Source organism: Hordeum vulgare, chromosome 4H (assembly GCF_904849725.1).
Source record: "Hordeum vulgare subsp. vulgare chromosome 4H, MorexV3_pseudomolecules_assembly, whole genome shotgun sequence".
Lineage (NCBI taxonomy): Eukaryota > Viridiplantae > Streptophyta > Magnoliopsida > Poales > Poaceae > Hordeum > Hordeum vulgare.
This window is the reverse complement of record NC_058521.1, coordinates 610,117,001-610,140,705: the sequence shown is the minus strand read 5'-3', so window position 1 is coordinate 610,140,705 and position 23,705 is coordinate 610,117,001. Positions and strand designations below refer to the sequence as shown.

Below are 23,705 nucleotides of genomic sequence, written 5' to 3'. Positions count from 1 at the left end.
TCTAGGAGACAGAGAATACAACGAATCTCAGTGCAAGTTGTAAATATTCCCGTTGGAGTCCCAGATGTATTGGGATAAAAAACATCAAGAAAACCTTCAATTGAAACTCTGAGCCTGTAATCAAAACATATACGGAGGATACAAACACTCAAGATGGAAATATTTATAATTAACACCTTTCTAGATTAAGAGAAGGACATCAAGTAAGGTATATCGGTTTCTTTTAGAGAAAACTAAGGTATATATAAGTGTATAACTTGACACTATTAGTTACGGAAGAAATCTATGAGTAAACTCGTGATGGTACACAGAGAGAAGTTTTATCACTGAGAGAAGTATAGCCCAAGTATGTGGGCTATACTCCAGGAACTACCGTAAACTACTTATTACATGCCCCGGAAAGGCAGACCACAACAACGACTCAAGGAAGCAACGTTTGCACATTCAACTTGCACGTTGAAACCTCTGAGCACATTACTAAATAATCATCTATTGGCTTCTGAATAGTATTTTGCATAAAATTTTCAAGTTTGCTTTTTAATATGCTTAAGCGCTAATGCATCATCCGATGTATGACTGAGTAGTAATTACAATTATTTATCCATCTCAACCAAGTCAGCACAATGCATGGAGCGCTGGTTTCATGAAAAGTCGCCACCCATCATCATAGTTTATTAGATATCATATACGTATACTTGGTCATGGTGAGAACTGATGCACACGAGGTCAAAGAGGAGTTGAGAGATGTAAGTTATGTAAAGCAATCGTTTTCTACACAGACAAAGTCGTCTGCTTAGCTTGATCTACTCTCCTGTAAGATTATCTCGTGTGTTTGCGTGCTATACTTTGGTGTAGTCCCGATTGAGATTTATCTAGCCGGACGGCAGAATACATCAGTTCCATAGCTAGCTAGCCCAACAATCGATCCACCAGCCAGCTTGCTTGCTTTTAGCTCGTAGCGTGCATGTTTTGTTCTAGTTTCGGTTATAGTTGTGTTGGCGTACGACGGCGATCTGATCTACGGCAAGCGGCTAGTTCTAACACTCTCCATTCTTTTAAGTTGCTACAGAATGTGTGCAATCAACACTCTCCATTTACGGTGGTGTGTTCGGAATGGTATGGCGATCCAATCGACCCTGCCTTAAATCAAATGACTCACGGTATTGCATGCACATATCTTGTAGTACATGCAACAATGTCCTCCTTTCATCATGTCTGCTGGTATGGTCAAGACACTACTTGGTTTAAGCAGCGGGTCGTCTCCGACATGCAACTGTAGTTCAAAGGTGACAGTACGACGAAGTCAGGTGTTTTCTTCCAGGTGGCTCGTGGATGAATGTCGTCATCGGTCCTGGTTGAGTCTTAAGGTGGTCCAGCTTCTCATCTGCTCCCTTCCGCCAGCATGCTCGAGGTGTGTCATTAGGCACTTCCGGTAATAAGTTTATTTTCTACATTTATGCATATTTTTTATATGTATGTTGGAGCTAATGTTTAAAATCTCGACTCCGTTGTGCCCAGTTTCCAAAACTTAGTAAAAAAACGTGTTTTTAGTTCCCAACTTAAGAAAATCAAAAATACTACTCATAAGAATTTAGATAAAATGAGCCACCTCATCGATTTCCATCAAAGCAGCCGTCAATCGAACTTACAAGAGCTTTGAACCAAAAGGAAGCTAAAAATATTACATGGAGGAACTGTATATTTCTAATTTCATGCACCAGAAAGCGAGAGACCAGAACAACAAGTCCAGGAAGCAACTTTTGCACATTCCACATTCACATTTAAATCCTGAGCACAATCGGGCTCCACCCATCGCATACTTCACATGTATTGCCAGATAATAATACGTGTTCAACACCAGCGTCAAACAAATACTGCATTACCAAATAATCTTGTATTGTTTCTTTTTTTTAACCTAATCATATATTATTTCAGAATAAGGGGAAAAGAACCCAAAATATTGATCAATTATGAGAAATACGACACAGTAGAACCAAAAAAAAGCATGTGAGATCATATCAGTGTGATAAAAAACAATATTTTTGATTATTTAAAAGGTAGAAATACATTCACTGATTACAGGCACACAATTACATATGCTCCTTTTATTTTATAAATTAGGATGCATATCTAGGAACTCAATCATGCCCTTAATTTACGCACGTGTCGTCCGTGTAATCACCCAATGTGTGACTTAATTGTGGTTGTTCTCCCAGAACTGAGCCTGGAGCCAGTCTATAGTATTCTTTTCCACCTGAAACGCCTTGGCAAGAACATCATCTGATATTGCTGGGTCTGACCCAAACACTGCATTGGCAATTGTGATAGCCCCTGGGTTCTGGCTGCTGAGCGCGGCAATTGCAACAGCGGGCTGATGGGGGTTGGGGTTGAACTGAAAGTGAATGAGCCCCACGGGGAAGACAAATACATCACCTTTGTTGAGCACCTTCGAGAGGAACTTGTTTCTGTTGGGTGCAGGCAGGTTGGATGTGACAAATCCGACATACAGTGTCCCCTCGAGTACCGTGAGGATCTCAGTGGCGCGAGGGTGCGTATGTGGCGGGTTCTGACCCAAGGGAGCATAGTCGATGCGCGCAATTGAGATGCCGAGGGTGTTGAGTCCAGCAATCTGCATGACGTTGATCAAGGTGACGTTGGAGCCAACCTTGTTTGTCACCCTAGGCTTGTCGAGGGCGGCTGCCTTGAAGAAGTCATCAGCGTTTACATCCATAGGGTTCTTGCAAACAAACCCATTTACACGCACTGGTGAATAGAGGAGATGTAGAGTGTAAGCTTGGGTATTACTAGGAAGTGATATGAACATGCATATAATTTTTAGAAATTAATTTCAGCATATGTATTTGGTGAAAGCATGGTAAGAAGCCGTACTGTACCTGGTGAATGCATGTCGGCCACACAAAAGTCTTGGAGTGGGCTAGGGTCGGAGGAAGTTGCCTGCCATGAGACCAACGCAAGAAGAGCAGCGAGGAGAAGGAAGGAACAGGAGGATGCCATCTTATTGATTTCCTTGTCTTGTGTTCCTGTTTGTGGTTGTGGCGTGAGTGATGGTTTGGATATGCCGGGAATGTATGTGTTTATATAGGCGCAGCAAGCAGTGCATGAACTCGTGAGCAATAATAGACTTGGCCAACTGGAACCGACCAACATATTGAAATGGTCTATGATGGCTGATTAAACTATTTTATATAAACTTTATGAGTTACCTTTTAAGACATGTTTTTCCTTCAAAGAAGCAATGCAGGGTATACAGCCATATAATAGCTACTCTGTGGTGATGTGTTCGGCTGAGTAGTAATTATGAATGTTTCTCCATCTCACCTGAGTCCCGAAATGCATGCAGGACTGATTCCTAGAAAATGCACCACACATCACTGTCAAGAAAATGATATTTAATTAAGACAAGAAACATCTGACACTAGTAAAATTAGATATCATATACTTGGTCATAGTTGGAGCCAATGCGTACGAAACCAGTCAAAGAGCAGTTGAGAAAAGCCATGTCATGTAAAGCAATCACTCGTTTTCTAACTCGGGGCCGACATAGACAAAGTCACCTATTTGCACATGCGCTTGATTCATGTCTGCATGACTTCTAAAGACATACAGAGTGACTACTACTACAGGTTCTTTCCAGAAGTTGATATAGAATCATGTGCGCAGTCCCGCTTTTCAAACTATGAAACTATATATTATTTGCCAATATATTTGTCATGAAATCCAGCAACATAAGACGACGGAGTAGTTAGAGGATTTATAGCAGCCCCTGTACGTTATCAACATGTCAATTCGATATTTACTTTGTCAGATGTCTCTCGAAGTGGTTGAGTACTTAATTACAGGAAGAAGCGGCGACATTAATGCACGAAATACCCAACCAAAAGGAGAGTTGATACAAAGGTCATGATGATGGAGAGCAGGAAGTTTCCATACGATCTTAGCAAGACTAGTCAACACCCTCTTGCTAAGAGTTTTATCATGCATGACCAGTTCAGTGTATAAATCTAACAATCTGGTTTGCCTTCGTGACTAGGTTCACGGCACCAGTAAGTACTCATCCAATGACTAGACTAGGTCGGGCAACCAGTCATAAACTTATTAATTTCTTCGAGGTGTGTGTTGGCTGTTTTAGATAGAAAGAAGTTTTCATCAAATGATTTAATTACTTCTATCACAAGCTGGTTAGAAAAAGAACTCAAATAATAGTTTTATTGTGGGGTCAAATATCTAAAAAAGTTTGCTGGGGAATGATCAATCAAACTTAGATTTTTGAACCAAAAGGAAGCTAAAACAAAACACTCAAGAAAAATAGAAATACTGTAAACTACTTATGACATGCACCAGGAAAGGCAGACCATAACAACGACTCCAGGAAGCAACTTTTGCACATTCAGCTTGCACATTGCAACCTGTGAGCACATTACCATATAATCATATAATTGTCTATTGGCTTCTGATTAATTTTGTCATAAACTTCTCAAGTTTGCTTTTAATTTGCTTAAGCGCTACTGAATCTTTTTATGTACATATCAGTAGTAATTACGTTATCCATCTCATCCAAGTCAGCACAATGCATGCAGGGTTGGTTCCATGAAAAGGCACCAACCACCACCATAGTTTATTAGGTACCATATACTTATACTTGGTCATAGTGAGAATTGATGCGCACGAGATCAAAGAGCAGTTGAGATATGTGAAGTTATGTAAAGCAATCGTTTTCTACCTAGAAAAGGTCACCTTGTTAGCTTGGTCTATTCTCTCCATTATTTTAAGTTGCTACAGAATGCATGCAATCAAGCTTTTCAAGATGTGGCCACTAACATAAGCAAACTATATATTTGCCACCGGATTAGTCATGAACAACACTATGCACGAGATATGTCATGGGATAAAAAGAACATTCACATAATTATACATTTAGCGATGTGCGTTAACAACTTAACATACATATGGTAAAAAGCGTGGCCAGAGATATAATGCAATATCTTACCATTCATCAAAACCAATGGAAAAAATAAACTGAAAAACTTTGCAATTTGAGTCATCTAGTGATATAAAAAAATATTAGGTTGGAAGATGACGCATGTGTCAATGAGGAATAAGTCAGAGGTGTGTTACTCCATGCATGAATGCACCTAATACACAACTATTATATGTACTGCGCCTGTTATCATCACATCAATAAGATATTACTCGGTCAAAATTTTGTTAAAATGGTTAATTACATTAAGTGTTGTTGGTAGTTTTGATACAAAAAATATGTTCCCATCAGACAAATAAAATGCATCCAAAAAATACATGACCCAACATCATCCTCGTGGACGACATGAGAGACGATCTCGGCCGCCGTCCCTAGGACCCCACACTCTCATCCTTCCCACACCGTCGTCGATCAACATCATGCACAGCAAAGCCCGGGGTTACTTTAGGCAGCAGCGTTGTGTCCCGTCTCTCCACTCCACTCCCTGGTCTCTCTGGGTTGCTCCTAGGACCTCACACTTTTGGCGCTGCTATCCCTCACAGCCGAAGCAAGCCGTTGGCATGAGGTTGCAAGGCGTGGCTTGTGGGAACGTGGTTCACCTGGTTCATGACTGGGTAACGGAACTCTGCCAAAAGTCGGTGTTTTCCCAGATCAACCAGCATCATGGTCGTTGACTTGTGAGGGGTGACTGTGGTCAGACATGACGTGGTTGCCCATCACCTCTCATGGGAGAGGTTCCGCCACCGGTGAGCTCCTCCCTGCACCCACCTGGAATGGTTAGGTGGGTTCGTCGGCACTACTAGGCTCGACTGGATCTGTTCATGGTCGTGGGCTTGGGCCTGGTCGAGCCTAATCTGGAGTCTGGGGCCCATCATGGTGGATCTGGTGGCCCAAGTCCCCTTGACTAAGTGTGAGTTGTGGTCCAAGCGAAAGCTCGACGCCTCCGTGCTGGTAACGTGATGTCTTGGTAGTCATGTCCCTCTTGGGGTCGTCGCCATGGCTCTCTCGCCCTCTCAACTCAAGGTGAAAACCCTTATGCGCACATACAGATGGATGGTGGCGGCTGTTGGGGAACGTCGCATGGGAAACAAAAAATTTCCTACGCGCACGAAGACCTATCATGGTGATGTCCATCTACGAGAGGGGATGAGTGATCTACGTACCCTCGTAGACCGTACAGCAGAAGCGTTAGAGAATGCGGTTGATGTAGTGGAACGTCCTCACGTCCCTCGATCCGCCCCGCGAACAATCCCGCGATCAGTCCCACGATCTAGTACCGAACGGACGGCACCTCCGCGTTCAGCACACGTACAGCTCGACGATGATCTCGGCCTTCTTGATCCAGCAAGAGAGACGGAGAGGTAGAAGAGTTCTCCGGCAGCGTGACGGCGCTCCGGAGGTTGGTGATGACCTTGTCTCAGCAGGGCTCCGCCCGAGCTCCGCAGAAACGCGATCTAGAGGAAAAACCGTGGAGGTATGTGGTCGGGCTGCCGTGGAAAAGTCGTCTCAAATCAGCCCTAAAACCTCCTTATATATAGGTGGGAGGGAGGGGGCCTTGCCTTGGGGCTCAAGGAGCCCCAAGGGGGTCGGCCGAGTCCAAGGGGGAGGACTCTCCCCCCCTCCCAAACCGAGTTGGACTAGGTTTGGTGGGAGGGAGTCCCCCTTCCTTCCCACCTCCTCCTTTTTTTCTTTCTCTCTTGATTTTCTTCTCCTTGGCGCATGGGGCACTTGTGGGCTGTCCCACCAGCCCACTAAGGGCTGGTGTGGCTCCCCCAATGCCTATGGGCTTCCCCGGGGTGGGTTGCCCCCCCCCCCCCCCCCCGGTGAACTCCCGGAACCCATTCGTCATTCCCGGTAACTCCGAAAACCTTCCGGTAATCAAATGAGGTCATCCTATATATCAATCTTCGTTTCTGGACCATTCCGGAAACCCTCGTGACGTCCGTGATCTCATCCGGGACTCCGAACAACATTCGGTAACCAACCATATAACTCAAATACGCATAAAACAACGTCGAACCTTAAGTGTGCAGACCCTGCGGGTTCGAGAACTATGTAGACATGACCCGAGAGACTCCTCGGTCAATATCCAATAGCGGGACCTGGATGCCCATATTGGATCCTACATATTCTACGAAGATCTTATCGTTTGAACCTCAGTGCCAAGGATTCGTATAATCCCGTATGTCATTCCCTTTGTCCTTCGGTATGTTACTTGCCCGAGATTCGATCGTCAGTATCCGCATACCTATTTCAATCTCGTTTACCGGCAAGTCTCTTTACTCGTTCCGTAATACAAGATCCCGCAACTTACACTAAGTCACATTGCTTGCAAGGCTTTTGTGTGATGTTGTATTACCGAGTGGGCCCCGAGATACCTCTCCGTCACACGGAGTGACAAATCCCAGTCTTGATCCATACTAACTCAACTAACACCTTCGGAGATACCTGTAGAGCATCTTTATAGTCACCCAGTTACGTTGCGACGTTTGATACACACAAAGCATTCCTCCGGTGTCAGTGAGTTATATGATCTCATGGTCATAGGAATAAATACTTGACACGCAGAAAACAGTAGCAACAAAATGACACGATCAACATGCTACGTCTATTAGTTTGGGTCTAGTCCATCACGTGATTCTCCCAATGACGTGATCCAGTTATCAAGCAACAACACCTTGTTCATAATCAGAAGACACTGACTATCATCGATCAACTGGCTAGCCAACTAGAGGCATGCTAGGGATGGTGTTTTGTCTATGTATCCACACATGTAAATGAGTCTTCATTCAATACAATTATAGCATGGATAATAAACTATTATCTTGATACAGGAATTATAATAATAACTATATTTATTATTGCCTCTAGGGCATAATTCCAACAGCGGCGTATTGCGTCGTGACCCTCTTCGGGGAGTCACTAGTGAGTGCAGTTGTCCTTCATTTGTGGTGGCTTGTTTGGAACGGTATGACGAAACAATTGACCCTACCTCACCTCCCGTGACTCACGGTTTTGCTTGCACCTATCTTCTACACGCAACAACGTCATCCTTTCATCATGTCTGCTCGCAGTCAACGTTCCTTGCTTTAGTTAGATGGTCCTCTTCGACATCCATTGGCTGGCGATGGCGCGATGAAGTCCAGCATTTTCCTCCAACTGGCGCGTGGTTGAATGTCGTCAGCGGTGCTAGTTGAATCTTCAGTTGGTCCAACCTCTCATGTTCTTCCTCTCGATGGCATGTTGGAGGCATCTAATTGTGCACTTCATGTGCTTGTTAGCATGTTTGGCTTGTTTTGCCAAGCTTTCTTCCATCATCGTGTATGATGATTTCCTCCACACCTTGTAAGCATTGGACTTTATGTATGGGAAGCAGGCCGAAGTACGTTTTAGGGATAAAATACTTCTATGACAAGCTTGTTACAAACAAGCAACTCAAATTATAATCTGTTATTTTGGGGGGGGGGGGGAAGGGGGTAGGTAATAATCGTTTATTCTGTATATTGATGGAGCTGATTTTTTGAACCTGGTCTCCGGTATATCCAGGTTCTAGAACTTGGGTGAAAATCGTACTCCCTCTCTTCTTAAATATAAGTATTTCTAGAGATTTTAATATGGACTACACTCTAAAATATGTCTACACACATCCGTATATAGTCCATGTAGGAACCTCTACAAAGATCTATATTTAGGAATCGAGGGAGTATTTCTAGTTCTCAACTTAAGAAAAACAAATAATGCTACGAGTTTTTTGATAAAACGAATCACCTCATTAACTCCCATCAAAGCATCCGCCAATCGAACTTGCAAGAGTTTGAACCAATATGAATCTAAAACATTACATAGGAACCGTAAATTTCCTATTACATGCACCAGAAAGCGAGATACCAGAACAACGACTCAAGGAAGCAACTTTTGCACACTCAACTTTCACGTTTCAATCATGAGCACAATCGGGCTCCAACCATCGCATACTTCACATGTATTGCAAGAAAGTCCTAGGTGTTCAACCGTAGCATCAAACATATTTAAATTACCACATAATTGTGTATTGTTTCTTTTTTAACCTAATCATCTATTGTTTCAGAACAAGGGGAAAAGAACCGAAATTTTGATTTGTTGTGAGAAATACGAGACATCATAACCAAAAAAGCATATGAGATCATATCAGTGTGATAAAAAAAATGGTATTGTCAATTATTTGGAAGGAAGAAATGCATTCAATGTTTACATACACACACCGACCTGACATGTGCTCCATTAATTTTACAGCTTAAGATGCATGTCTAGAAACTTAACTAATTCCTTGGTTTATGCACTAATCTTCCGGGTAATCACCCAATGCCTGACTTAGTTTTGGTTGTTCTCCCAGAACTGAGCCTGGAGCCAATCTATTGTATTCTTTTCCACCTGAAACGCCTTGGCAAGAACATCATCTGATATTGTTGGGTCTGACGCAAAAACAGCATTGGCAATTGTGATAGCCCCTGGGTTCTGGCTGCTGAGCGCGGCAATGGCAACGGCGGGCTGGTGGGGGTTGGGGTTGAATTGAAAGTGAATGAGCCCCACGGGGAAGACAAACACATCACCTTTGTTGAGCACCTTGGAGAGGAACTTGTTTCTGTTGGGGGCGGGCAGGTTGGACGTGACAAATCCGACATATAGTGTCCCCTCGAGCACCGTGAGGATCTCAGTGGCACGAGGGTGCGTGTGTGGTGGGTTCTGACCCAAGGGAGCATAGTCGATGCGTGCAATTGAGATGCCGAGGGTGTTGAGTCCAGCAATCTGCATGACGTTGATCAAGGTAACGTTGGACCCAACCTTGTTGGTCACCCTAGGCTTGTCGAGGGCGGCTGCCTTGAAGAAGTCATCAGCGTTGGCATCCATTGGGTTCTTGCAAACAAACCCATTGACACGCACTGGTGCACAGAGGAGATGTAGAGTGTCAGCTTAGGTATTACTAGAAATTTATTTTAACATGCATATAATTTTTATAAATTAATTTCAACATGCGTATTTGGTGATAGTAGGACGGGAAAGCAGGAAGTAGGCAGTACCTGGTGAATGCATGTCGGCGACACAAAAGTCCTGGAGCGGGCCAGGGTCGGAGGCAACAGCCTGCCATGAGACCAAGGCGAAAAGAGCAACGAGGAGAAGGTAGGTAGGGGAGGATGCCATTTGTTTTCGGCTCCTTCGGATCTTCTTTTCTCTTGTATTCCTGTTGTGTTTGTTGGGTGAGTGATGGTTTGAGTATGCAGGGGATGTATGTGTTTATATAGGCACGGTGACTAGTGGGAACTCGTGAGCAATAGATATAGTCAAGTGGAACCTCGCAACAGATAGAAATGGTCTGATGTAGATTAGTCTGCATAAACTTTTGAGATGTGGTCAGCCATATTCAAATCTTTGATGTATTATCATCAGATCTCCCATTTGTAATTAATATGCCAAAGCGACACATTTCCCCTTTAATAATAAATTTAAATATGAAGAAGCAAATTAAGGTACTCCATCTGACATAGACCTCTTAGTAACAATTACTATGAGGTATAGTTTTGATTGTGTCAAACAAGGACAAAATCATGGCGGGTCGATCCACGCAATAACGCGCCTATTACGTATCATATGATTACATCAACCAGATATAGAGTTGCCTGGTCAAATTTCTCTCCAAATGGTTGTGTACTTTGCAGGAAGAAGCAACGACATTAATTAATGGATGAAGGAGAGCAAGAGCAGTTAAAATTTCCTTGTCAAAGAGATCTCATCATGACCAATTCAGTGCATAAATCTAACGATCTAGTCCTGACAAAGGTTCATGACTAGTTTTTGTCATGGATGTTCTGGTCCATGTATCTTACAACAAGAAGCGTGGCTGATTTACACTCCAACAAGGAAGAACGGGAAGCTACCAACCCCGAGGAGGAGGAGGAGCGGGCCCGCTGTTGGCGGGTGTAGTCCCAGATTGCGATGGCGGCGTTGACATGGACGTTGAGCGACCGGACGACGCCCAGCTGCAGGATCTCAACGCACACGTCCACCGCCTCCTGGATGATGTCCACCGGGATGCCCTCCTAACTGCCCAGCACCACCATCGTCTTCTCCGGGAACGAGAACTCGTCCAGGGCTGGGCAGTTTCAAGCCAACACGACAAGATAGCTCAAGTTCAAGTGCTTACATTCAGAAAGTTATTTACTCGCTCCAAAACCGACATTGGAACACATTCAAAGCTAGACGACTGCATAAAAACAAGGCATATTCTTTATTTTTTGCGAGAAAAATAAGGCATATTCAGAATTACAACAGAAAGGCATAAAGGTTCAGTGCCCCATAAAAAAGATAACTACCGCCCTAGAGTCGTCCGTCTTATTCATTTCTTCACAAAATAAACAGTGTCCTCAAATTTCTAGGAGACAGAGAATACAACGAATCTCAGTGCAAGTTGTAAATATTCCCGTTGGAGTCCCAGATGTATTGGGATAAAAAACATCAAGAAAACCTTCAATTGAAACTCTGAGCCTGTAATCAAAACATATACGGAGGATACAAACACTCAAGATGGAAATATTTATAATTAACACCTTTCTAGATTAAGAGAAGGACATCAAGTAAGGTATATCGGTTTCTTTTAGAGAAAACTAAGGTATATATAAGTGTATAACTTGACACTATTAGTTACGGAAGAAATCTATGAGTAAACTCGTGATGGTACACAGAGAGAAGTTTTATCACTGAGAGAAGTATAGCCCAAGTATGTGGGCTATACTCCAGGAACTACCGTAAACTACTTATTACATGCCCCGGAAAGGCAGACCACAACAACGACTCAAGGAAGCAACGTTTGCACATTCAACTTGCACGTTGAAACCTCTGAGCACATTACTAAATAATCATCTATTGGCTTCTGAATAGTATTTTGCATAAACTTTTCAAGTTTGCTTTTTAATATGCTTAAGCGCTAATGCATCATCCGATGTATGACTGAGTAGTAATTACAATTATTTATCCATCTCAACCAAGTCAGCACAATGCATGGAGCGCTGGTTTCATGAAAAGTCGCCACCCATCATCATAGTTTATTAGATATCATATACGTATACTTGGTCATGGTGAGAACTGATGCACACGAGGTCAAAGAGGAGTTGAGAGATGTAAGTTATGTAAAGCAATCGTTTTCTACACAGACAAAGTCGTCTGCTTAGCTTGATCTACTCTCCTGTAAGATTATCTCGTGTGTTTGCGTGCTATACTTTGGTGTAGTCCCGATTGAGATTTATCTAGCCGGACGGCAGAATACATCAGTTCCATAGCTAGCTAGCCCAACAATCGATCCACCAGCCAGCTTGCTTGCTTTTAGCTCGTAGCGTGCAGGTTTTGTTCTAGTTTCGGTTATAGTCGTGTTGGCGTACGACGGCGATTTGATCTACGGCAAGCGGCTAGTTCTAACACTCTCCATTCTTTTAAGTTGCTACAGAATGTGTGCAATCAACACTCTCCATTTACGGTGGTGTGTTCGGAATGGTATGGCGATCCAATCGACCCTGCCTTAAATCAAATGACTCACGGTATTGCATGCACATATCTTGTAGTACATGCAACAATGTCCTCCTTTCATCATGTCTGCTGGTATGGTCAAGACACTACTTGGTTTAAGCAGCGGGTCGTCTCCGACATGCAACTGTAGTTCAAAGGTGACAGTACGACGAAGTCAAGTGTTTTCTTCCAGGTGGCTCGTGGATGAATGTCGTCATCGGTCCTGGTTGAGTCTTAAGGTGGTCCAGCTTCTCATCTGCTCCCTTCCGCCAGCATGCTGGAGGTGTGTCATTAGGCACTTCCGGTAATAAGTTTATTTTCTACATTTATGCATATTTTTTATATGTATGTTGGAGCTAATGTTTAAAATCTCGACTCCGTTGTGCCCAGTTTCCAAAACTTATTAAAAAAAACGTGTTTTTAGTTCCCAACTTAAGAAAATCAAAAATACTACTCATAAGAATTTAGATAAAATGAGCCACCTCATCGATTTCCATCAAAGCAGCCGTCAATCGAACTTACAAGAGCTTTGAACCAAAAGGAAGCTAAAAATATTACATGGAGGAACTGTATATTTCTAATTTCATGCACCAGAAAGCGAGAGACCAGAACAACAAGTCCAGGAAGCAACTTTTGCACATTCCACATTCACATTTAAATCCTGAGCACAATCGGGCTCCACCCATCGCATACTTCACATGTATTGCCAGATAATAATACGTGTTCAACACCAGCGTCAAACAAATACTGCATTACCAAATAATCTTGTATTGTTTCTTTTTTTTAACCTAATCATATATTATTTCAGAATAAGGGGAAAAGAACCCAAAATATTGATCAATTATGAGAAATACGACACAGTAGAACCAAAAAAAAGCATGTGAGATCATATCAGTGTGATAAAAAACAATATTTTTGATTATTTAAAAGGTAGAAATACATTCACTGATTACAGGCATACAATTACATATGCTCCTTTTATTTTATAAATTAGGATGCATATCTAGGAACTCAACCATGCCCTTAATTTACGCACGTGTATAATCACCCAATGTGTGACTTAATTGTGGTTGTTCTCCCAGAACTGAGCCTGGAGCCAGTCTATAGTATTCTTTTCCACCTGAAACGCCTTGGCAAGAACATCATCTGATATTGCTGGGTCTGACCCAAACACTGCATTGGCAATTGTGATAGCCCCTGGGTTCTGGCTGCTGAGCGCGGCAATTGCAACAGCGGGCTGATGGGGGTTGGGGTTGAACTGAAAGTGAATGAGCCCCACGGGGAAGACAAATACATCACCTTTGTTGAGCACCTTCGAGAGGAACTTGTTTCTGTTGGGTGCAGGCAGGTTGGATGTGACAAATCCGACATACAGTGTCCCCTCGAGTACCGTGAGGATCTCAGTGGCGCGAGGGTGCGTATGTGGCGGGTTCTGACCCAAGGGAGCATAGTCGATGCGCGCAATTGAGATGCCGAGGGTGTTGAGTCCAGCAATCTGCATGACGTTGATCAAGGTGACGTTGGAGCCAACCTTGTTTGTCACCCTAGGCTTGTCGAGGGCGGCTGCCTTGAAGAAGTCATCAGCGTTTACATCCATAGGGTTCTTGCAAACAAACCCATTTACACGCACTGGTGAATAGAGGAGATGTAGAGTGTAAGCTTGGGTATTACTAGGAAGTGATATGAACATGCATATAATTTTTAGAAATTAATTTCAGCATATGTATTTGGTGAAAGCATGGTAAGAAGCCGTACTGTACCTGGTGAATGCATGTCGGCCACACAAAAGTCTTGGAGTGGGCTAGGGTCGGAGGAAGTTGCCTGCCATGAGACCAACGCAAGAAGAGCAGCGAGGAGAAGGAAGGAACAGGAGGATGCCATCTTATTGATTTCCTTGTCTTGTGTTCCTGTTTGTGGTTGTGGCGTGAGTGATGGTTTGGATATGCCGGGAATGTATGTGTTTATATAGGCGCAGCAAGCAGTGCATGAACTCGTGAGCAATAATAGACTTGGCCAACTGGAACCGACCAACATATTGAAATGGTCTATGATGGCTGATTAAACTATTTTATATAAACTTTATGAGTTACCTTTTAAGACATGTTTTTCCTTCAAAGAAGCAATGCAGGGTATACAACCATATAATAGCTACTCTGTGGTGATGTGTTCGGCTGAGTAGTAATTATGAATGTTTCTCCATCTCACCTGAGTCCCGAAATGCATGCAGGACTGATTCCTAGAAAATGCACCACACATCACTGTCAAGAAAATGATATTTAATTAAGACAAGAAACATCTGACACTAGTAAAATTAGATATCATATACTTGGTCATAGTTGGAGCCAATGCGTACGAAACCAGTCAAAGAGCAGTTGAGAAAAGCCATGTCATGTAAAGCAATCACTCGTTTTCTAACTCGGGGCCGACATAGACAAAGTCACCTATTTGCACATGCGCTTGATTCATGTCTGCATGACTTCTAAAGACATACAGAGTGACTACTACTACAGGTTCTTTCCAGAAGTTGATATAGAATCATGTGCGCAGTCCCGCTTTTCAAACTATGAAACTATATATTATTTGCCAATATATTTGTCATGAAATCCAGCAACATAAGACGACGGAGTAGTTAGAGGATTTATAGCAGCCCCTGTACGTTATCAACATGTCAATTCGATATTTACTTTGTCAGATGTCTCTCGAAGTGGTTGAGTACTTAATTACAGGAAGAAGCGGCGACATTAATGCACGAAATACCCAACCAAAAGGAGAGTTGATACAAAGGTCATGATGATGGAGAGCAGGAAGTTTCCATACGATCTTAGCAAGACTAGTCAACACCCTCTTGCTAAGAGTTTTATCATGCATGACCAGTTCAGTGTATAAATCTAACAATCTGGTTTGCCTTCGTGACTAGGTTCACGGCACCAGTAAGTACTCATCCAATGACTAGACTAGGTCGGGCAACCAGTCATAAACTTATTAATTTCTTCGAGGTGTGTGTTGGCTGTTTTAGATAGAAAGAAGTTTTCATCAAATGATTTAATTACTTCTATCACAAGCTGGTTAGAAAAAGAACTCAAATAATAGTTTTATTGTGGGGTCAAATATCTAAAAAAGTTTGCTGGGGAATGATCAATCAAACTTAGATTTTTGAACCAAAAGGAAGCTAAAACAAAACACTCAAGAAAAATAGAAATACCGTAAACTACTTATGACATGCACCAGGAAAGGCAGACCATAACAACGACTCCAGGAAGCAACTTTTGCACATTCAGCTTGCACATTGCAACCTGTGAGCACATTACCATATAATCATATAATTGTCTATTGGCTTCTGATTAATTTTGTCATAAACTTCTCAAGTTTGCTTTTAATTTGCTTAAGCGCTACTGAATCTTTTTATGTACATATCAGTAGTAATTACGTTATCCATCTCATCCAAGTCAGCACAATGCATGCAGGGTTGGTTCCATGAAAAGGCACCAACCACCACCATAGTTTATTAGGTACCATATACTTATACTTGGTCATAGTGAGAATTGATGCGCACGAGATCAAAGAGCAGTTGAGATATGTGAAGTTATGTAAAGCAATCGTTTTCTACCTAGAAAAGGTCACCTTGTTAGCTTGGTCTATTCTCTCCATTATTTTAAGTTGCTACAGAATGCATGCAATCAAGCTTTTCAAGATGTGGCCACTAACATAAGCAAACTATATATTTGCCACCGGATTAGTCATGAACAACACTATGCACGAGATATGTCATGGGATAAAAAGAACATTCACATAATTATACATTTAGCGATGTGCGTTAACAACTTAACATACATATGGTAAAAAGCGTGGCCAGAGATATAATGCAATATCTTACCATTCATCAAAACCAATGGAAAAAATAAACTGAAAAACTTTGCAATTTGAGTCATCTAGTGATATAAAAAAATATTAGGTTGGAAGATGACGCATGTGTCAATGAGGAATAAGTCAGAGGTGTGTTACTCCATGCATGAATGCACCTAATACACAACTATTATATGTACTGCGCGTGTTATCATCACATCAATAAGATATTACTCGGTCAAAATTTTGTTAAAATGGTTAATTACATTAAGTGTTGTTGGTAGTTTTGATACAAAAAATATGTTCCCATCAGACAAATAAAATGCATCCAAAAAATACATGACCCAACATCATCCTCGTGGACGACATGAGAGACGATCTCGGCCGCCGTCCCTAGGACCCCACACTCTCATCCTTCCCACACCGTCGTCGATCAACATCATGCACAGCAAAGCCCGGGGTTACTTTAGGCAGCAGCGTTGTGTCCCGTCTCTCCACTCCACTCCCTGGTCTCTCTGGGTTGCTCCTAGGACCTCACACTTTTGGCGCTGCTATCCCTCACAGCCGGAAGCAAGCCGTTGGCATGAGGTTGCAAGGCGTGGCTTGTGGGAACGTGGTTCACCTGGTCATTGACTGGGTAACGGAACTCTGCCAAAAGTCGGTGTTTTCCCAGATCAACCAGCATCATGGTCGTTGACTTGTGAGGGGTGACTGTGGTCAGACATGACGTGGTTGCCCATCACCTCTCATGGGAGAGGTTCCGCCACCGGTGAGCTCCTCCCTGCACCCACCCGGAATGGTTAGGTGGGTTCGTCGGCACTACTAGGCTCGACTGGATCTGTTCATGGTCGTGGGCTTGGGCCTGGTCGAGCCTAATCTGGAGTCTGGGGCCCATCATGGTGGATCTGGTGGCCCAAGTCCCCTTGACTAAGTGTGAGTTGTGGTCCAAGCGAAAGCTCGACGCCTCCGTGCTGGTAACGTGATGTCTTGGTAGTCATGTCCCTCTTGGGGTCGTCGCCATGGCTCTCTCGCCCTCTCAACTCAAGGTGAAAACCCTTATGCGCACATACAGATGGATGGTGGCGGCTGTTGGGAACGTCGCATGGGAAACAAAAAATTTCCTACGCGCACGAAGACCTATCATGGTGATGTCCATCTACGAGAGGGAATGAGTGATCTACGTACCCTCGTAGACCGTACAGCAGAAGCGTTAGAGAATGCGGTTGATGTAGTGGAACGTCCTCACGTCCCTCGATCCGCCCCGCGAACAATCCCGCGATCAGTCCCACGATCTAGTACCGAACGGACGGCACCTCCGCGTTCAGCACACGTACAGCTCGACGATGATCTCGGCCTTCTTGATCCAGCAAGAGAGACGGAGAGGTAGAAGAGTTCTCCGGCAGCGTGACGGCGCTCCGGAGGTTGGTGATGACCTTGTCTCAGCAGGGCTCCGCCCGAGCTCCGCAGAAACGCGATCTAGAGGAAAAACCGTGGAGGTATGTGGTCGGGCTGCCGTGGAAAAGTCGTCTCAAATCAGCCCTAAAACCTCCTTATATATAGGTGGGAGGGAGGGGGCCTTGCCTTGGGGCTCAAGGAGCCCCAAGGGGGTCGGCCGAGTCCAAGGGGGAGGACTCTCCCCCCCCCCCCCAAACCGAGTTGGACTAGGTTTGGTGGGAGGGAGTCCCCCTTCCTTCCCACCTCCTCCTTTTTTTTTCTTTCTCTCTTGATTTTCTTCTCCTTGGCGCATAGGGCACTTGTGGGCTGTCCCACCAGCCCAGGTGTGGCTCCCCCAATGCCTATGGGCTTCCCCGGGGTGGGTTGCCCCCCCCCCCCCGGTGAACTCCCGGAACCCATTCGTCATTCCCGGTAACTCCGAAAACCTTCCGGTAATCAAATGAGGTCATCCTATATATCAATCTTCGTTTCCGGACCATTCCGGAAACCCTCGTGACGTCCGTGATCTCATCCGGGACTCCGAACAACATTCGGTAACCAACCATATAACTCAAATACGCATAAAACAACGTCGAACCTTAAGTGTGCAGACCCTGTGGGTTCGAGAACTATGTAGACATGACCCGAGAGACTCCTCGGTCAATATCCAATAGCGGGACCTGGATGCCCATATTGGATCCTACATATTCTACGAAGATCTTATCGTTTGAACCTCAGTGCCAAGGATTCGTATAATCCCGTATGTCATTCCCTTTGTCCTTCGGTATGTTACTTGCCCGAGATTCGATCGTCAGTATCCGCATACCTATTTCAATCTCGTTTACCGGCAAGTCTCTTTACTCGTTCCGTAATACAAGATCCCGCAACTTACACTAAGTCACATTGCTTGCAAGGCTTTTGTGTGATGTTGTATTACCGAGTGGGCCCCGAGATACCTCTCCGTCACACGGAGTGACAAATCCCAGTCTTGATCCATACTAACTCAACTAACACCTTCGGAGATACCTGTAGAGCATCTTTATAGTCACCCAGTTACGTTGCAACGTTTGATACACAGAAAGCATTCCTCCGGTGTCAGTGAGTTATATGATCTCATGGTCATAGGAATAAATACTTGACACGCAGAAAACAGTAGCAACAAAATGACACGATCAACATGCTACGTCTATTAGTTTGGGTCTAGTCCATCACGTGATTCTCCCAATGACGTGATCCAGTTATCAAGCAACAACACCTTGTTCATAATCAGAAGACACTGACTATCATCGATCAACTGGCTAGCCAACTAGAGGCATGCTAGGGATGGTGTTTTGTCTATGTATCCACACATGTAAATGAGTCTTCATTCAATACAATTATAGCATGGATAATAAACTATTATCTTGATACAGGAATTATAATAATAACTATATTTATTATTGCCTCTAGGGCATAATTCCAACAACGGCGTATTGCGTCGTGACCCTCTTCGGGGAGTCACTAGTGAGTGCAGTTGTCCTTCATTTGTGGTGGCTTGTTTGGAACGATATGACGAAACAATTGACCCTACCTCACCTCCCGTGACTCACGGTTTTGCTTGCACCTATCTTCTACACGCAACAACGTCATCCTTTCATCATGTCTGCTCGCAGTCAACGTTCCTTGCTTTAGTTAGATGGTCCTCTTCGACATCCATTGGCTGGCGATGGCGCGATGAAGTCCAGCATTTTCCTCCAACTGGCGCGTGGTTGAATGTCGTCAGCGGTGCTAGTTGAATCTTCAGTTGGTCCAACCTCTCATGTTCTTCCTCTCGATGGCATGTTGGAGGCATCTAATTGTGCACTTCATGTGCTTGTTAGCATGTTTGGCTTGTTTTGCCAAGCTTTCTTCCATCATCGTGTATGATGATTTCCTCCACACCTTGTAAGCATTGGACTTTATGTATGGGAAGCAGGCCGAAGTACGTTTTAGGGATAAAATACTTCTATGACAAGCTTGTTACAAACAAGCAACTCAAATTATAATCTGTTATTTTGGGGGGGGGGGGGAAGGGGGTAGGTAATAATCGTTTATTCTGTATATTGATGGAGCTGATTTTTTGAACCTGGTCTCCGGTATATCCAGGTTCTAGAACTTGGGTGAAAATCGTACTCCCTCTCTTCTTAAATATAAGTATTTCTAGAGATTTTAATATGGACTACACTCTAAAATATGTCTACACACATCCGTATATAGTCCATGTAGGAACCTCTACAAAGATCTATATTTAGGAATCGAGGGAGTATTTCTAGTTCTCAACTTAAGAAAAACAAATAATGCTACGAGTTTTTTGATAAAACGAATCACCTCATTAACTCCCATCAAAGCATCCGCCAATCGAACTTGCAAGAGTTTGAACCAATATGAATCTAAAACATTACATAGGAACCGTAAATTTCCTATTACATGCACCAGAAAGCGAGATACCAGAACAACGACTCAAGGAAGCAACTTTTGCACACTCAACTTTCACGTTTCAATCATGAGCACAATCGGGCTCCAACCATCGCATACTTCACATGTATTGCAAGAAAGTCCTAGGTGTTCAACCCTAGCATCAAACATATTCAAATTACCACATAATTGTGTATTGTTTCTTTTTTAACCTAATCATCTATTGTTTCAGAACAAGGGGAAAAGAACCGAAATTTTGATTTGTTGTGAGAAATACGAGACATCATAACCAAAAAAGCATATGAGATCATATCAGTGTGATAAAAAAAATGGTATTGTCAATTATTTGGAAGGAAGAAATGCATTCAATGTTTACATACACACACCGACCTGACATGTGCTTCATTAATTTTACAGCTTAAGATGCATGTCTAGAAACTTAACTAATTCCTTGGTTTATGCACTAATCTTCCGGGTAATCACCCAATGCCTGACTTAGTTTTGGTTGTTCTCCCAGAACTGAGCCTGGAGCCAATCTATTGTATTCTTTTCCACCTGAAACGCCTTGGCAAGAACATCATCTGATATTGTTGGGTCTGACGCAAAAACAGCATTGGCAATTGTGATAGCCCCTGGGTTCTGGCTGCTGAGCGCGGCAATGGCAACGGCGGGCTGGTGGGGGTTGGGGTTGAATTGAAAGTGAATGAGCCCCACGGGGAAGACAAACACATCACCTTTGTTGAGCACCTTGGAGAGGAACTTGTTTCTGTTGGGGGCGGGCAGGTTGGACGTGACAAATCCGACATATAGTGTCCCCTCGAGCACCGTGAGGATCTCAGTGGCACGAGGGTGCGTGTGTGGTGGGTTCTGACCCAAGGGAGCATAGTCGATGCGTGCAATTGAGATGCCGAGGGTGTTGAGTCCAGCAATCTGCATGACGTTGATCAAGGTAACGTTGGACCCAACCTTGTTGGTCACCCTAGGCTTGTCGAGGGCGGCTGCCTTGAAGAAGTCATCAGCGTTGGCATCCATTGGGTTCTTGCAAACAAACCCATTGACACGCACTGGTGCACAGAGGAGATGTAGAGTGTCAGCTTAGGTATTACTAGAAATTTATTTTAACATGCATATAATTTTTATAAATTAATTTCAACATGCGTATTTGGTGATAGTAGGACGGGAAAGCAGGAAGTAGGCAGTACCTGGTGAATGCATGTCGGCGACACAAAAGTCCTGGAGCGGGCCAGGGTCGGAGGCAACAGCCTGCCATGAGACCAAGGCGAAAAGAGCAACGAGGAGAAGGTAGGTAGGGGAGGATGCCATTTGTTTTCGGCTCCTTCGGATCTTCTTTTCTCTTGTATTCCTGTTGTGTTTGTTGGGTGAGTGATGGTTTGAGTATGCAGGGGATGTATGTGTTTATATAGGCACGGTGACTAGTGGGAACTCGTGAGCAATAGATATAGTCAAGTGGAACCTCGCAACAGATAGAAATGGTCTGATGTAGATTAGTCTGCATAAACTTTTGAGATGTGGTCAGCCATATTCAAATCTTTGATGTATTATCATCAGATCTCCCATTTGTAATTAATATGCCAAAGCGACACATTTCCCCTTTAATAATAAATTTAAATATGAAGAAGCAAATTAAGGTACTCCATCTGACATAGACCTCTTAGTAACAATTACTATGAGGTATAGTTTTGATTGTGTCAAACAAGGACAAAATCATGGCGGGTCGATCCACGCAATAACGCGCCTATTACGTATCATATGATTACATCAACCAGATATAGAGTTGCCTGGTCAAATTTCTCTCCAAATGGTTGTGTACTTTGCAGGAAGAAGCAACGACATTAATTAATGGATGAAGGAGAGCAAGAGCAGTTAAAATTTCCTTGTCAAAGAGATCTCATCATGACCAATTCAGTGCATAAATCTAACGATCTAGTCCTGACAAAGGTTCATGACTAGTTTTTGTCATGGATGTTCTGGTCCATGTATCTTACAACAAGAAGCGTGGCTGATTTACACTCCAACAAGGAAGAACGGGAAGCTACCAACCCCGAGGAGGAGGAGGAGCGGGCCCGCTGTTGGCGGGTGTAGTCCCAGATTGCGATGGCGGCGTTGACATGGACGTTGAGCGACCGGACGACGCCCAGCTGCAGGATCTCAACGCACACGTCCACCGCCTCCTGGATGATGTCCACCGGGATGCCCTCCTAACTGCCCAGCACCACCATCGTCTTCTCCGGGAACGAGAACTCGTCCAGGGCTGGGCAGTTTCAAGCCAACACGACAAGATAGCTCAAGTTCAAGTGCTTACATTCAGAAAGTTATTTACTCGCTCCAAAACCGACACTGGAACACATTCAAAGCTAGACGACTGCATAAAAACAAGGCATATTCTTTATTTTTTGCGAGAAAAATAAGGCATATTCAGAATTACAACAGAAAGGCATAAAGGTTCAGTGCCCCATAAAAAAGATAACTACCGCCCTAGAGTCGTCCGTCTTATTCATTTCTTCACAAAATAAACAGTGTCCTCAAATTTCTAGGAGACAGAGAATACAACGAATCTCAGTGCAAGTTGTAAATATTCCCGTTGGAGTCCTAGATGTATTGGGATAAAAAACATCAAGAAAACCTTCAATTGAAACTCTGAGCCTGTAATCAAAACATATACGGAGGATACAAACACTCAAGATGGAAATATTTATAATTAACACCTTTCTAGATTAAGAGAAGGACATCAAGTAAGGTATATCGGTTTCTTTTAGAGAAAACTAAGGTATATATAAGTGTATAACTTGACACTATTAGTTACGGAAGAAATCTATGAGTAAACTCGTGATGGTACACAGAGAGAAGTTTTATCACTGAGAGAAGTATAGCCCAAGTATGTGGGCTATACTCCAGGAACTACCGTAAACTACTTATTACATGCCCTGGAAAGGCAGACCACAACAACGACTCAAGGAAGCAACGTTTGCACATTCAACTTGCACGTTGAAACCTCTGAGCACATTACTAAATAATCATCTATTGGCTTCTGAATAGTATTTTGCATAAACTTTTCAAGTTTGCTTTTTAATATGCTTAAGCGCTAATGCATCATCCGATGTATGACTGAGTAGTAATTACAATTATTTATCCATCTCAACCAAGTCAGCACAATGCATGGAGCGCTGGTTTCATGAAAAGTCGCCACCCATCATCATAGTTTATTAGATATCATATACGTATACTTGGTCATGGTGAGAACTGATGCACACGAGGTCAAAGAGGAGTTGAGAGATGTAAGTTATGTAAAGCAATCGTTTTCTACACAGACAAAGTCGTCTGCTTAGCTTGATCTACTCTCCTGTAAGATTATCTCGTGTGTTTGCGTGCTATACTTTGGTGTAGTCCCGATTGAGATTTATCTAGCCGGACGGCAGAATACATCAGTTCCATAGCTAGCTAG

At 43.4% G+C, this 23,705-nt stretch overlaps 4 protein-coding genes across 4 annotated transcripts; all 4 read right to left on the bottom strand.

The window, feature by feature from the left end:
* Positions 1–2,024: 2,024 nt before the first annotated feature.
* LOC123450134 (germin-like protein 8-11) lies at positions 2,025–3,072 on the bottom strand. Its single transcript, XM_045127536.1, has 2 exons — positions 2,895–3,072; positions 2,025–2,763 (listed from the first exon to the last, which is right to left on the bottom strand). Exons 1-2 carry the CDS (start codon positions 3,013–3,015, stop codon positions 2,195–2,197), a joined length of 690 nt encoding a protein of 229 aa, XP_044983471.1. The 5' UTR covers positions 3,016–3,072; the 3' UTR covers positions 2,025–2,194.
* Positions 2,025–14,470, bottom strand: LOC123450133 (germin-like protein 8-11). The gene is made up of 3 exons (XM_045127535.1): positions 14,293–14,470; positions 13,586–14,161; positions 2,025–2,187 (listed from the first exon to the last, which is right to left on the bottom strand). Exons 1-2 carry the CDS (start codon positions 14,411–14,413, stop codon positions 13,593–13,595), a joined length of 690 nt encoding a protein of 229 aa, XP_044983470.1. The 5' UTR covers positions 14,414–14,470; the 3' UTR covers positions 2,025–2,187; positions 13,586–13,592.
* LOC123450135 (germin-like protein 8-5) lies at positions 9,171–10,255 on the bottom strand. Its single transcript, XM_045127537.1, has 2 exons — positions 10,057–10,255; positions 9,171–9,918 (listed from the first exon to the last, which is right to left on the bottom strand). Exons 1-2 carry the CDS (start codon positions 10,175–10,177, stop codon positions 9,350–9,352), a joined length of 690 nt encoding a protein of 229 aa, XP_044983472.1. The 5' UTR covers positions 10,178–10,255; the 3' UTR covers positions 9,171–9,349.
* Positions 14,471–20,565: 6,095 nt separating the features above from the next.
* Positions 20,566–21,643, bottom strand: LOC123450132 (germin-like protein 8-5). Its single transcript, XM_045127534.1, has 2 exons — positions 21,445–21,643; positions 20,566–21,306 (listed from the first exon to the last, which is right to left on the bottom strand). Exons 1-2 carry the CDS (start codon positions 21,563–21,565, stop codon positions 20,738–20,740), a joined length of 690 nt encoding a protein of 229 aa, XP_044983469.1. The 5' UTR covers positions 21,566–21,643; the 3' UTR covers positions 20,566–20,737.
* Positions 21,644–23,705: the final 2,062 nt, after the last annotated feature.